Source organism: Sorex fumeus, unplaced genomic scaffold, assembly GCF_029834395.1.
Source record: "Sorex fumeus unplaced genomic scaffold, SorFum_2.1 ptg000063l, whole genome shotgun sequence".
In the NCBI taxonomy this organism is placed as follows: domain Eukaryota; kingdom Metazoa; phylum Chordata; class Mammalia; order Eulipotyphla; family Soricidae; genus Sorex; species Sorex fumeus.
In genome coordinates, this window is record NW_026606120.1 from 71657305 (window position 1) to 71671824 (window position 14520).

Sequence of the window (14520 nt, forward strand, 5' to 3'; positions counted from 1 at the left end):
AACACACACATATGCATATATGTGTGCATGTGTGCGCGTGAGCATACACACACACACACACACACACACACACACACACACACACGAGTTCAGACCAGTGAGGGACCCTGAGGAAATGGAGAATAGAATTTCCTTTCCTCTTCTCTCCCTTTCTTCTCAGGCTTCTTACCTCCAACTTTTATCTCTCATTGAAAATGTGAATGCCAACAGGCCTGGCAGTGCTAGGAATAGGCCATATGGGGAAGCTAATCACTGATTGCAGCCCTGGAGACTCCCCTTACTTCCCAGCACTGCCATAGTGTCCCTAGTGATCCCTAGCACCACCAGGCCCCAATAGCCTTAGCACTGAATTAACGTCTCTGTTGGCCAAGTATCTCAGGATGTGGTCCTGGTGCTCCCTGAGCACCACTTGGGTGGCCCTCCCCCAACAAAGTTAAAAGGTGAAAAGAGAAGGGGGCAAGCATATAGGGTTAGAAATGTTTGTACAAGTTAGCACAAGATTGTTGAAACAAAAAAAAATAGCAGGGAGACAATGGTTATTTTTGTGATTATGTTCTGTCAGTACCATTCACATTTAGAGAATCTTTGGGGATGCAGTTCAGTTTTAGTGCATGTGGTTCAGTTTTAGTGTACATGTCTGGCTTGTGTGAAAGAATATGGAATGTCTTTTGTGAAAGAAAGGACCTGAAATTCTGCGAGTATTAAATTTTACCCAGTGAATTTGGTGAGTCATTTTATTCTATGCCAATGGCATAGACAAAATTGTAAATATTTTTTCTTATGTATAATTCCAGTTTAGGCAGAAATGTATGTCTTCTTTTCAGAACTGTGAGTTCTGTTTTAGTACAGATAGTTTTGTACAGATATTTAATACCGATATTATAGATCTCCTGCCCCCGCAGGGGAGCGGGTTGAGTTTCCCTCCCCGCCCCAACCAGGGCTCCAGCAGCCAAAGACCTCCAGAACCAGCCACCACCATGCTGAGACCACTATCCACACGTATGAAGGTACTGGCAGAGGAACAAAGGCATGCGGGTCCCGGGGCTGAGATTTCCAAGCTTGCTCGGATCGGGGCTGAGCATCCTTCACCCAGATCTTCCATATTCCAGTAGGCAGGGGTCACACACACCAACTGGCCCCCTGGCGCCGTGTAATCCCATCAACGGCCAAGACCCAGAGACTATAAAACCCAGCTTCCTGAAGAGAACAGTACAGAGTCTCCTGCCTCTGTGCCTGGCTGTCCTCACCGGGTCCCCTTGGAGGAGGGTGGGTTGAGTTCCCCTCCCCACCCCGAGCAGAGTCCTGGCAGCTGAAGACCTCTGGTTCCAGCTACAGCCATGCTTAAGACCACTCTCTACACGTTTGGACGAGCTTCACACATGAAGGAACTGGCAGAGGAACCCAGGTGTGCGGGACCTGGGGCATAGATCTCCAAGCCTGCTTGGATTGGGACTGGGCCTCCTCCACCCAGATCCCCCATCTTCCAGTATGTAGGCGTTACACCCACCAACTGCCCCCGGTGCCATGTAATACCATCAACAGCCAAGACCCAGAGACTATAAAACCCAGCTCCCAGAAGTGTGCAGCCGCTAATGCGGCCGCGTGACATCTTATTATCTAGTTCTAACTCTGGAGAACCTGGCAGGCTACCAAAAGTATCCTGACCACACGGCAGAGTCTGGCAAACTCCCTGTGGTGTATTCGGTATGCCAAAAACCAGTAACAATGATGGGTCTTATTCTCCTAACCCTGAAAGAGCTTGAATATGGCACTTTCTAAAATTTCAGGGGTAGGACGAAGGAGACGTTACTGGTGCCTGCTCAAGGAAATCGATGAATAACAGGATGACAGTGATACAGTGATTTTTGCAAAATATCCTTTCTAGGAACACTTGGATTGGTTTTCAGTGGGTGAAATTGTTTTCAGCTGCATTTGGTCATTCTTCCTGCCTAATAGACAGCTGATTGAAACAGACTTTTGAGTTTTAGAAACATACAACACACACAAACACACACGAAACCTAAACATTTGCAGCTGCTAGGGTAAACTGATAGAAATAATTTCTTCTTTTAATGTGTTAGTGTCATTGACTTAGAAAACAGAAGGAGAAAAAAACCTTTATATTAGAAAAAATGTGACCCTTAAGATGTGTTCTACAGATAAGCTAGAGAATAGCCTTATGAATTGACAATGTCAGAGACTTGGGAGAGATGGAAAGTTCACCTGTTTACATCACTTAGTAAATAGTTTTGGGTGTGTCCTTCCTAGACAGAATCCTTTCAGTTGACCTTAGAACCTGTGTGATCATCATCCTGTCTCTGGTGTTTCACATATATCTTGTGTACTTTTGTCCTTCTGTCTTTTCCTAGTCTGACTCCCTGGAATAGATGTCCATTATTTACCTGGAAGCTAAGAGAATCTTTGTTTCAGGGCAATGGTAAGATAGTAAGAAGATATGTCTATATCAGAGCTGCTTATCTTTTAAATATGGAACTTTAAATAGGTATATGTTTAGTACAAAATATAGCAAATGGCTACATGTTTGCCTTCTAAAATATCTTCACCACTTCCCCCCTCACTACTAACCTTTATGTTCTACCATCGCAATTGAAATTCTTTCATATCTCTCCAAATAGACTTACTACCTCAGGACCTTTGAGGTAAGATTTATCACCTCATATTCTTTGTATGTGCCATTGTTTTCCTCATTACACCCATTCCCCATTTCCCCTTGATCATCCCTATGCATTAAAAAAAAAGTCTGCTGTTTTGAGAGTTTCAGATGAAAGATCAGTTCTTTGAGATCCTCTGACTCCCTTCCCCTCAGATAAGGTGACTTTACCATGGGCCTGTGCCCTCTCACTTTTCTGATCATGATTCATATCACAGTTTATTCTAGTTGTCTATTTAAGTCTACATACTTTGCTAGATGATAAACTCTTAAGATAAAATTTAGATCTGTCTTGTCCACTTTTCACTACTTAATATTTAATAGGTACTTAATAAATACTTGAAGAGTGAAGACATTTAGGACAGTGTCATTGTTCATGGTATGTTGTTATGGTATGCTTCTGACATGTACCACATGGTATTGCTCACTCACCAGTTGAAAAGAACCATACAAGCCTTGTAACATCAGGAATCATAGACAGGGAGAGCCTTGATGTCAGTGGGCCCACCTAGTTTATAAGGGAATAATTAGAGGTATTTTCACACTGGATGTTGATGTTGCAGTAGCCTAGGGCATTTTGATATGGCAAGACTTAATATTTATACTAGAAGAGTTCTTATTTGAAAAACATTGCTCACTTGGTAAAAGTCTCAAGTGTTGACTGTTGTTCAATATGAGAGATGATAATTATAGGACCCTCTAGTTTTACTTGTTTGATTTTGGTTCTGTGGCCACACCAGTGGGAATCAGGGGCTACACCCGTCTTAATGCTCAGAGTTCACTCCTGGCTGTAGTTCTCACACATCTTAGATTGATGCTCCCCAGGAGTCACCCCCTTTATTTTGTGGTGCTCAGACTCACCTAATTATGGTGCTGGCATTATTCTTGACACATCAGGGACTCAACTAAAGACCTTTTGGTTACAAGGTAGGTGTTCTAAGTCATAGAGCTATTCAAGTTCTTTGTTATTTTTTTCTAATTTATAATGGTGAAAATATAATTTCAAATCTCTAACACAAGCATTTGAAAATGCACATTTTCAGCATTGATTTAGCTGCATCCTGTAAATTTGGATAGGTTGTATTTTTCATTCCCTTTGAAATAGTCATTTTGTTCAAAGATGAATATTTCTTTTCTGATTTACTTCAAGCAGTTGAGACTGTTTTTGTTATTTCTTTGCTATTGGGTCCTACCTTCATCAGGGATTTAGAGTTTATACTGTTGATGTTTAATAAGACTTATTTCAAGGCAGTGCTGAGGTATCCCTAAACAGAGTGGATCCCCAAGCATGCCCTGAGGCTGAACTCTCTCCATTTCTTCTCCACCCCCCCAAGACCCACTACACACTGAGCATACCACCACAGAAACTGACTCTGCCCAAAGATCAGAAGACAGTGATAAGATTTCTGGAAGCAGCTGTGGCCAAAAAATAATCTCTCTCCCTCAGATGAGTGCCCTCAGAGATCTCCTTGGTAGTGGGGAGAACACTGAGAGTAAAGTGAAAAAGATGCACACCCAGACTACAAAAGGAAGCAGGGTAAATCAGCACAGAAGCTCATCAAGGGTAGACGGTGAATATTGTAATCCTGAGGACTCTATCAGTAATATCCACCTATATAATCCCTCTGAAAATAATTCAGAGTGTAAATGGTTGTGATATTTAATGAGCTCAAAGAAACAATGGAATATACTACCAATTAAATAGAGAGAATATGAGATCAGAAATGAGAAAACTACGAACAGAAATGACAGAAATGAAAAACTTGGTAAGTAAAATGAAAAACTCACCGAAGATCTCACCAGCAGAATAGTAGCTACTCACGACAGAATCAAGATGAGGCGCAGAAAACCTCCAAACAGCAGAAGATGAAAAAAAGCCTTAAAATCAATGAACTGACAAGACAACTTTGGGATGAATTCAAGAAGAACAATTTAAGAATCATTGGAGTCTCAGGGCCAGAAAGGCTACCCTGATGAAGAAGCAACAATCAAAGACATCATTGCTGAGAAATTCCCAGAGCTTGAGATCTCATGCACCCAGATCCAGGAGGCCCAGAGTGTACTTGCTAAAAGAGATCAAAATAAAAATAAGACACATATAATCAGAATGATGAAAACCATTGGTAGAATACTGAAAGCAGCAAGATCAAAGAAGGAAAATATATATGAAGAAGTGTCCTTAAGATTTACTAGCAGATTTCCCAAACACAAACCTCCAGCTTGAAGACATGGTAGGACATAGTGAAAAAAAAGTCAATGAAATGAATGCCTTACGAAAAGTACTTTTCCTAGCCAGTCTCTCATTCAGATTTTAACAATATACAACTTCATGGATTAAACAACAGCTCAGAAGATTCATAAAGTTGAAACCATCTTTATAAGAACTAAAGGGGCTAGTTTAAGACAAGATTATTCCCACAAACATGCCAAATTCTTACAGAAAATTGACACAAGACTCCAAGGCAGTAATCTCTGTCAATGTCAACAGGCTAAATGCACCAATTAAGAAACACAGAGTCTCTTAGTTGAGACTCTTAATTTGCAGGATGGATTAGATTAAGCCCAAAGTCTCTTAATTGGCAGATGGATTAGAAAACTGAACCCAATATTCTGCTGCCTACAAAATACATATTTGAATAGTCCAAGTAAACACAGAGTCAAAGTCAAAGTTTGGACGACAATCCTTCAAGCGAACAACTCTCCCAAAAAGGCTGAGGTGGCTATACTACTATCAGATGACATATACTTCAGGCTCAAAAAGGTTATAAGAGACATCAAGGTTCATTTTTTAATTTTTCTTTTTAAAAAAATTTAAAAAATTGAATCACTGTGAGATAGCCTATTATAAAACTTTTCATGATTGGGTTTCAGTCATACTGTTCCAACAGCCATGTGAGGGTCATTTCTTAGTGATCAAGAATATGTAGATCAGGAAGAACTCATACTCTTAAACATTTATTCACTTAAAGAGGGACCAGAAAAATACTTAAAACAACTGCGAATAGACATGAAGAAAGACATTGATAGCAACATAATAGTACTTGAAGAGTTAAAACCACGCTGTCACCCTTCAATAGATAAACTAGACTTAAGCAACCTAAGGAAATACAATAGACCATATATTGAAACACAAAACATACTTCCACAAAGTCAAGAAGATGGAAATCATATCACTATCTTCTCAAATGGGCTGGAGCAATAGCACAGTGGGTAGGGCGTTTGCCTTGCACGCAGCCAACATGGCTGACCCAAGTTCTATTCCTCCGCCCCTCTCGGAGAGCCCGGCGAGCTACCGAGAGTATCTTGCCCACATGGCAAGCTCCTCGTAGCGTATTCGATATGCCAAACACAGTAACAAGTCTCACAATGTTACTGGGTCTGCTTGAACAAATCGATGAACAACGGGAGAACAATGACAGTGGACAGTGATCTTCTCAAATGCACTGAAAATAGACACAGACAGAAACAGAAATAATTCAAACACCTGGAATTTAAATAGCTCATTAAACAACCAGTGGGTCAGAGAGGAAATCAGAAGATTTCTGGGAACAAGGATGAGGACATGACCTACCAGAACTTGTGAGACACAGCAAAGGCAGTATTAAGAAGAAACTTCATAGCTATGCAAACATTCATCAAGAAGGAAGAATGGGCTCATATAACTAACTTGACTACACAACTTAAGAAACTGGAAAATGAGCAGCAAATGGAGTCCAAAGCAGTAAGGAGGAAGGAAATAATAAAAAATAGGATAAAATTTAATGAACTGGAATTAAAAAGTCCAAAAGATGAAACCAAGAGCTAGTTCTTCGAAAAAATAAATAGTATCAATAAACCACTAGCAAGACTCACAAAGAAAGAAAGGGAAAGAACCCAATAAACTGAATCAGAAATGAAATGGGGAGGGGAGTCACAACAGATACCACAGAAATTCAAAGGATCATCAGAGATTATTGAGAAACATTATGTCACAAAACAAGGGAACCTAGAAGAAATGAGTAAATTTTTGGACTTTTATCACCTCCCAATGCTGTCCTAAAAGGATATGTAATAACTGAATATAACCTATCAGTTTTGAAGAAATTGAAATGGTAATCAGAACTCTACCCAAAAATAAAATTTCAGGCCCAGGTGGATTCACCAGTGAGTTCTTTCAAATCTTTAAGAAGATCTATGGCAAATTCTTTTTAGGGTCATCCAGGAAGTTTTAGGAGTAGAAATACTCCAAAAGAGTTTCTATGAAGGAACCATAACCCTGATAACCCTGATCCCAAATCGGACAGATCACTTGATCACTTGATATTCCGTTACTCATTGATTTGCTCTAGCGGGCACCAGTAACGTATCCATTCATCCCTGTTGCACGCTAGCATAGCCCAATGGCATCTGCTCATTCTAGGAACATGAAGAACCTCAAACCAATTGTTCAGGGTCTTGATGAAGAAGTCTGACCATCTCGTAGGTGGGCGGCCACGTGATCTTTTGACATCCCGTGGAATCCAGTCGGTAATGACTCTAGTCCAGTGGTCATCTCTAAATCTCATTACTTGTCCAACCCATCTGATTTTCGATGCCTTGGCAAACGACACAGCGTCCCCGATTCTTGAGAATTGATGGAGGTGGGAACTCCGGATTCTTTCTCTCATTTAAGTGAAGCGTGATACTCCAAGCATAGCTCTTTCGATTCCTCTTTGAGAGACCCGAATAGCATTCTCATCCTGTTTTCATAGGGCCCAAGTCTCTGAGGCATATGTTAATGCAGGAAGAATAGTGGAATTAAAGAGATGTGCTCAGAGCTGGAAGTTCTTCATCCTCTTAGCTATTTCTTCAATGCTCTTGAAGGCGTTCCAAGCCACTCTCTTCCTCCTGCACAACTCAGGTGCCAGGTCATTCATCATGTTGACAGGAGAAACTAATTTTTAAAATATTTATCTCTGATCACTCTACTGAGTTCTCTTTTGGGGGGTGGGCTGCCACGTCTGGTGATGCTCAAGAGTTATCCTGGCTCTGCACTCAGGAATCACTCTTGGCAGACTTTACTTGGGGGACCATATGAAATGTAGGGAATCCAACCCAGGTCAACCTCATACAAGGCAACCTATCTGCTGGGCTAAGTCTGTAGCGCCTTACTGAATTCTTAAAATTTATGCAAGTTTTTCAAGTTGATAGTGTTTGGTTTTGTTTTTGTGGTACTTAGGAGCTACTCCTGTCTTTATGTGTAGGGGTCACCCTTGGAAGTGCCCAGCAGATCTGTGATCCTGAGGATCAAAGCTGGGCCTCCTGCAGACAAAGTACACATTTCAGCCTGTTCAATTATTTCTTTGACCCAAGTTGATAGTTTTAAGTTTATCGGTATTTGGTTATGATATATAGACATAATTACAGTTTTTTCTTCCTGAGACTTTGTGTTTAGACCCTCTAGAAAAATATTGAGAGTAGAAAGAGCTGGCAAACCAATCTTATTCTTTAATGATAATGATTTTAGTTTTTCAGCAATAAATATGACGCTTGTTTGTGATATACATTTATATTCCTTTCTTTGCTAAGAAATAATTTTACTTCAGATTAATAGTTTTGCCACAAGTAGATAATAAATTTTATTAGATAAGGATTTTTTTTGCTATTTACCAAGAAAGTTACATAGGCTTTTCTTTTAGCCTATTAAATAAAACTATAATATACCAATAATATTGAAAAATCTTTATATTACAATGATATATTTATATTATTTTAGTAATCAACTTAGTCTGAGCTATAGTATTTTTAAGCTAAGTATTTTTGAGCTATAGTATCTCTATAGTAACTTTAAACTGATTTCTTTTTGTGCTCTAGTATTGGGTTATAATGGTAACTTACACCAAATAATATCAGAAACCTTTCTTTTTCTGTGCACTGCAATAATTTATATAGAATGAGAGCTAGATATTTAAATGGCATGCCTAAAACAATAGAAATCTGAACTAAAAGAAAAACATTTTTGCAACTTTTTTTTCCTTTATTCTCTTGGTTGTTTATTCAGGATTCAGAGTTTGCATTTTTCATTTTGTTTTTCTTAGGAGTGGTTTTATTGAGACTTTAAAATTTATTTGCATGGCACTTTATTTTATTTACATAATGCTTTCTTTGGGTGTGTGTGGGGGAGCTTTCCAGTGGTGCTGTTAGTCACCTGGGCTGCAAGCTCAGCAGAGCTCCTGCAACCAGATTCTTTGCCCCATCATTCTTTATTTAGTTACCTTTTAAAAGGTGTGAAACAATGCAATAATGAAGTGTAATCACAATAAAGAACCTTGAAATAACTTGAAATCTCACCAAATTTTAACATATTTAAAAATTCTGCATTTGTTTTTACTTTCTTTCATTCTGTCTAGTTTCTATATATTTGTGCCTTTCCCCGTTTTCCTTGATTTATATTTGGTAATGACGTAATGTTTTGGATTTCCACGCACTTCTAAGAGTTCCATTTATATTTTTTCACTAACTTTTCTGTTAAGTGGTTAAAACCACAAAGCTGTACAGTGGAACGATTTTCAAAATTAAATCTCATTTGAAACCCTTGTGTATAAATCAGGCTTGGGATGTGAGCTAAAAGGTGTGAAAAGGTGTGAGGGATGGGGGAAATGGAGGGAGAGAAAAGAAAGGGAGGTTCCCAGAGTTCCACTCACTTAACCTTCCCTCCCCCACTTCTCCTGGTGTGGTGAGAGCACTGTTAGACAGCCACTGTTCTGATTTATTAATTCTGCCCTTATCTTTATTGTTTCCTCCCTCCTATTTCCATAGACTGTTTTATTGCTCTTTTTGATTTCTTGAGTTGGATTCCTATTATGCTTATTTCCATTCTCTTATTTAATATTGTAGCTACTAAAGTCTATGATTTTGTCACTCTGTACAATGCTGTTTATTTCTTTTAATATCTTATACATATTATTTTTGCCATAGGTGTTAATTATAATTTTGAGCCTCCTCTTTACTCAATATGTATAGAAAGTATGCTTTCAATTTGTTTACTCTTTTCAGTATTGAGTTCTGGATTTATTTCATTGTGATCACTAAGTAAGATCTTTCTTATTTTTAAGAAATTATTGATATTCTTTTGTAACTCAGTGTTTAAATCAATTTTCATATTTTTTTATGCCAGTAATAAGGAGTATATTCAATTTTGGGGGTTAGGTTTAGTTCATGTCTTATTAATTACATTTAAACAATAATATAATGTTTTAAATATATTATTCATTATGTTTGCTATTCTAGAGTATAGAAAATGTTAGTAGTCTTGGGGACCAGGGGTACAGCAGGTAGGGCGCTTGCCTTGCAAGTGGTTAACTTGGGTTTCATCCCTGGCAATCTGTATGGTGGTCCCTCAAGCCTGTCAGGAGTGAGAATAGAGCCAGGAGTAAGTCCTGAGCACCCTTGGGTATGACCTAAAAACAAAACAAAAATTACTAGTCTGAACTGATATATATTAAATACAAAATGCACATCAGGATTTGAAGATTTATTACCAAAACTGATTAAAGTACCTTAATAATAGTTTTGTAGTGATTGCATATTGAAATGAAAATATTTTGGAAATCTCGGGTTAAATAAAATACTTATTGCAAAAATTATTTTTCCAGAATTTTTTGAAATGAGACTATTATAAAATTAAAAAAATGCATTGAATAACCGCTTTGTATGATTATATATTTTGTCTCCTTAATCTGTCAGACTGGTGATGGCATTAAGATTGTTTTTTCTGGTGATTTTAAATTTTTTTGTTTTTTTCCCCCCAGTTTAAATTACATTTTCCATAATTTTCACTGTATATATTATAGTACTTGCTAGATCATTTCTATTTTGGATTGTACCTTATAATAAATAAAAATGATTGTTGGCTTATTTGAGTTCCACTTAGATATAAACTAATGTTATTCTGCTCTTCTAAATATCCTATTCTGGATTTTTGGGGGGAGATCACACCTGGCAATGCTTAGGGATTATTCCTGGCTCTACACTCCAGAGTAATTCCTGGTAGTGTTGACAGGGGACCATAGGGGCTGCTGGGGATCAAGCCTCAGTTGGCTATATACAAAGCAAATGCCTTGCCCGATTTACTGTCTCTCCAGCCCCTGTCTTGGATGTTTTAAATGCCTCTTTTATCTCCAGCTTCATATCTTAAGCAGTAATTATGTTAATTTTATCTTTTGACATTGTCTAAATTTTTTTTCTTTTAATAGACTAATAGATTGATAATTTTCCCAGACAAGTCCATTTTTTAAAAAAAAAATTTATTAGTGAAACACCCTGAGGTACAGTTGTAGACTTACAAATTTTTGTGCTTGGGTTTAAGTTATACAATGATCGAGTACCCATCCCTCCACCAGTGCCCATTTTCCACCACCAATGATCCCAGTACCACTCCCACTCCCATCCCCCCATCCCACCCTGCCTCTGTGGCAGGGCATTCCCTTTTGTTCTCTCTCTCCTTTTGGGTGCTGTGGTTTGCAAAAGAGGCATTGAGAGACAATCATGTTCAGTCTATAGTCTACTTTCAGCATGCATCTCCCATCCTGGGAGGATCCTCCCAACACCCTTTATTTGGTGCTCCCTTCTCTATCTGAGCTGCCTTTTCCCTAGCATGTGCTGCTGGCCTCCAAGCTATGGAGTGAACCTCCTGGTACTTAACTCAGCTATTCTTGGGTGTTAGTCTCCTATTTTGTTACTTTATGTTCCCCAGATGAATGCAATCTTTCTATGTCTGTCCCTCTCTTTCTGACTCATTTCACTTAGCATGATACTTTCCATGTAGTACCACTTGTATGTAAATTTCATGACTTCATCTTTTCTAATAGCTACATAGTATTCCACTGTGTAGATGTACCAAAGTTTCTTTAACCAGTCATCTGTTCTTGGGCACTCAGTTTTTTTCCAGATTCTGGCTATTGTAAACAGTACTGCAATGAACAAACAAGTGCAGATGTCACTTTGGCTATACTTTTTTGCCTCTCCGGGATATATTCCCAGGAGTGGTATTGCTGGGTCAAATGGGAGCTAAATTTCTAATTTTTTGAGAATCGTCCATACTGTTTTCCAAAGGGGCTGAACCAGTCGGCATTTCCGCCAGCAGTGAAGGAGGTTCCCTTTCTTGCCACATCTGCGCCAACACCGGTTGCTTTTGTTCTTTTGGATGTGGGTCACAGACAAGTCCATTTTAATTAATGTTTTGGGACTTCCTATGTAGATGCTGGATACTGCATCCAGGGAGATGATGCTGCATCCAGAGAGGTGATGTGGGGAATAGGGGGAGGGCACATTCCTGGAAGTGTTTAAAGAATCATATAGTGCCTGGAATTGGATCAGGGCTTCTCCCATGCAAAGTGTGTGCTCCAGTCTTTTGAGCCATTTCTCTAGCCTCATTTACATTTGTATTTTTAAAATTTGGGTCAGATGGGGATCTCCTAATCAATGCTCAAGGAATATGGGGGCCACTCCAAACAATTCTTGGTGAACTGGACTGGACCACTCATTGCTAGAGCTGAGGATGCAGTGCTCTTTGGTCACTGCAGTGCTGGGTACATCCACGATCACCCTGATAATGCTATGGAGCCTTCAGGTTTGGTTATGCTGGCAATGTTCAGGGGACTGTTTGGTGCAGGAGAGGGACTAAACTATGGTGGGATGGACACAATGTTACTTAACTCCTGTACTATCTCTCCACATTCCCCTCCTCCCATTTAATTTTTGTTGGTTTGTTTTTGGGCCACACCTGGCAATGCTCAGGAATCATACCTGGTGGTGCTCAAGAATCACTCCTGGAGGTGCTGAGGGCACTATATGTAGTGTCAGGGATTGGACCCAAGTTGGCTGTGTGCAAGGCAAGCACCCAAAACCATCTAGATTGCCAGGGATTGAACCCAGGTTGGTTGCATGCAAGGCAAATATCCTACCAACTCTTGCTCTGACCCCTGCATATGCTTTTTTAAAATTCATAGCAAGATCTTGGTTTGTCATAATGTGTCTCTTTACATGCATATATAAAAGGTAAACTAGACATGACAAGAGTTACCATTTTAATTGTAATTACATGCACAGTTCTGTAGCATTTAGAAATTCATATTGTTCTGTAATTTTGATGTTTTTAAGGAGAAAATACTATTTCTCTTTCTTTTTGAGGGTATGCCTCTCAAGCAGTGCTCAGGGAGCTAAGGAGCCACTCTCTGGGATTCTCAGGGTCTTCCAGGGCTAAACTTAGCTATGTTCAGGAGGCCATGTGGTGTAAGGGATTGAACCCCTGTGCTATCTCCCCAGCCCTAATGTTTCATAGTCAGATTTTCTCTTTTCATATAGTAGCTATTCTTATGTCTTGTCTGCTCTTCTCTTCTCTTCTTGGGGGTCTTCAGGTGCTGCTTTTGGCACAGTACTTAGGTAGTCACTCCCAGTGGTTCTTTGTGGGGTGGGGGAGGCATGCAGTATGGGACATCTAACCTAGTTATCCCATGTACATATGTACACTGATGCTCTGAGCTATCTCTCCAGGCTAATTTTTCTTTTCTGATAATCAATTTTACTTTCTTTTAGATTCTGAAGAGTTCCTGGCAGAAGGTTTGCGTAATGAGAACCTCAGTGCTGGTGCAAGAGACCACAGAGACCATATTCTTCGAGGTTTTCAGCAAATCAAAACTCGGTTTGTTTAGATTAGTTCTCTTATTCTTCTTCAAAATTTTAAAACAATATATACTCAGTAAAATTTACTTAAAATTTTCTTTGGTCAAATACTCTTATTTGCATTTACCCCTTTATTTAAACAATATGATTTACAAAGTTCACGGCACAATTATTATAGGCATTCAATAGTCTAACACCAATCCCACCACCAGTGTGACCTTTCCTATACCATTGTCTCATTTTTCCAAATACTCCTCAAGCCTTCCCTCTTAGCAGAACAAAATGATTTATTTTATATTGCTTTGTTACAACTAAATGGTTAATGGAATCATCAAAAAATACTTATGTAAAATAAAATTTGTTAAAGTTGGTATATCTCACCATAGGGTCATTAAGTCCTTGTCTGAGGGTTTACTAAGCTATTTGTTGCTGTCTGACTCTTCTGTGTTATTGTTTTTGTTTATTGAGCTTAGTTGGCTTCTATGTTATTTTTTCATATAACTTGGTGTGTTCCTACCTACCTATCACTATCATAGTGATAGTGCTCCTGTCACTGTCATAGAATTTGGAAGTGTTGCACGGCTACAAATGTGGTCATGCACTCCAAAAACTCAAAGATATTTAATTCGACCGTGAATTTACATGGCAGCCCATGTGGGGTGTGGATATGGTTGCCAGAGCCTTCTGAAGTACAGGGAGAGGATGGGAAAAGCTGTCTTCCCCCACTCTGAGAAGACCCCAAAGTTCTCAGCCTGAAGACTGGTGTACCTGGAATTTTTGGCAGCTTGGTGTCTCTGTAGAGATTAGTTGTGAGGCAGTTGTGAGGAGTTGGGCTGTTTCCATTGTGGCAGCTGGGGGGTGTGAGTGTGGGTGCTGAGGCTTCAGCAGTGTGGGGACTTAGCTCAACCCCCCTCTCCCGCCCGTTCCTGAGGGCATCTCAGAGTTTTCATGGAAGAGACTGGTGTGCCCATAAATTTCTGTGGCTTGCTTGATCTCTTCTGAGATTTAATTATGATTCTGTAAAACTGGGTCAATGGATGAGTTTACATGGTGGTGGTTGTGGAATGTGGATGTCAAATATACTTTAATAGTATGTACATTAACAAAATGAGAAATACCTATCATTGCTTTTTTAAAAAATTAATTTTGGACACCATGTTTTACAAATTTTATTAGTAGGGTTTCATACACAAACTGTTTCAGCGCCA

General features: G+C 39.2%; 1 protein-coding gene across 1 annotated transcript in view; it reads left to right on the forward strand.

Annotated features, from left to right (window-relative positions):
* The window catches only part of SKAP1 (src kinase associated phosphoprotein 1), a 320308-nt gene that overhangs the window by 13177 nt on the left and 292611 nt on the right, over positions 1–14520 (forward strand). Inside the window, exon 2 of the mRNA XM_056126663.1 lies at positions 13226–13331. Coding sequence (XP_055982638.1) covers positions 13226–13331 — 106 coding nt within the window. The remainder of the gene's footprint in view (positions 1–13225; positions 13332–14520) is intronic.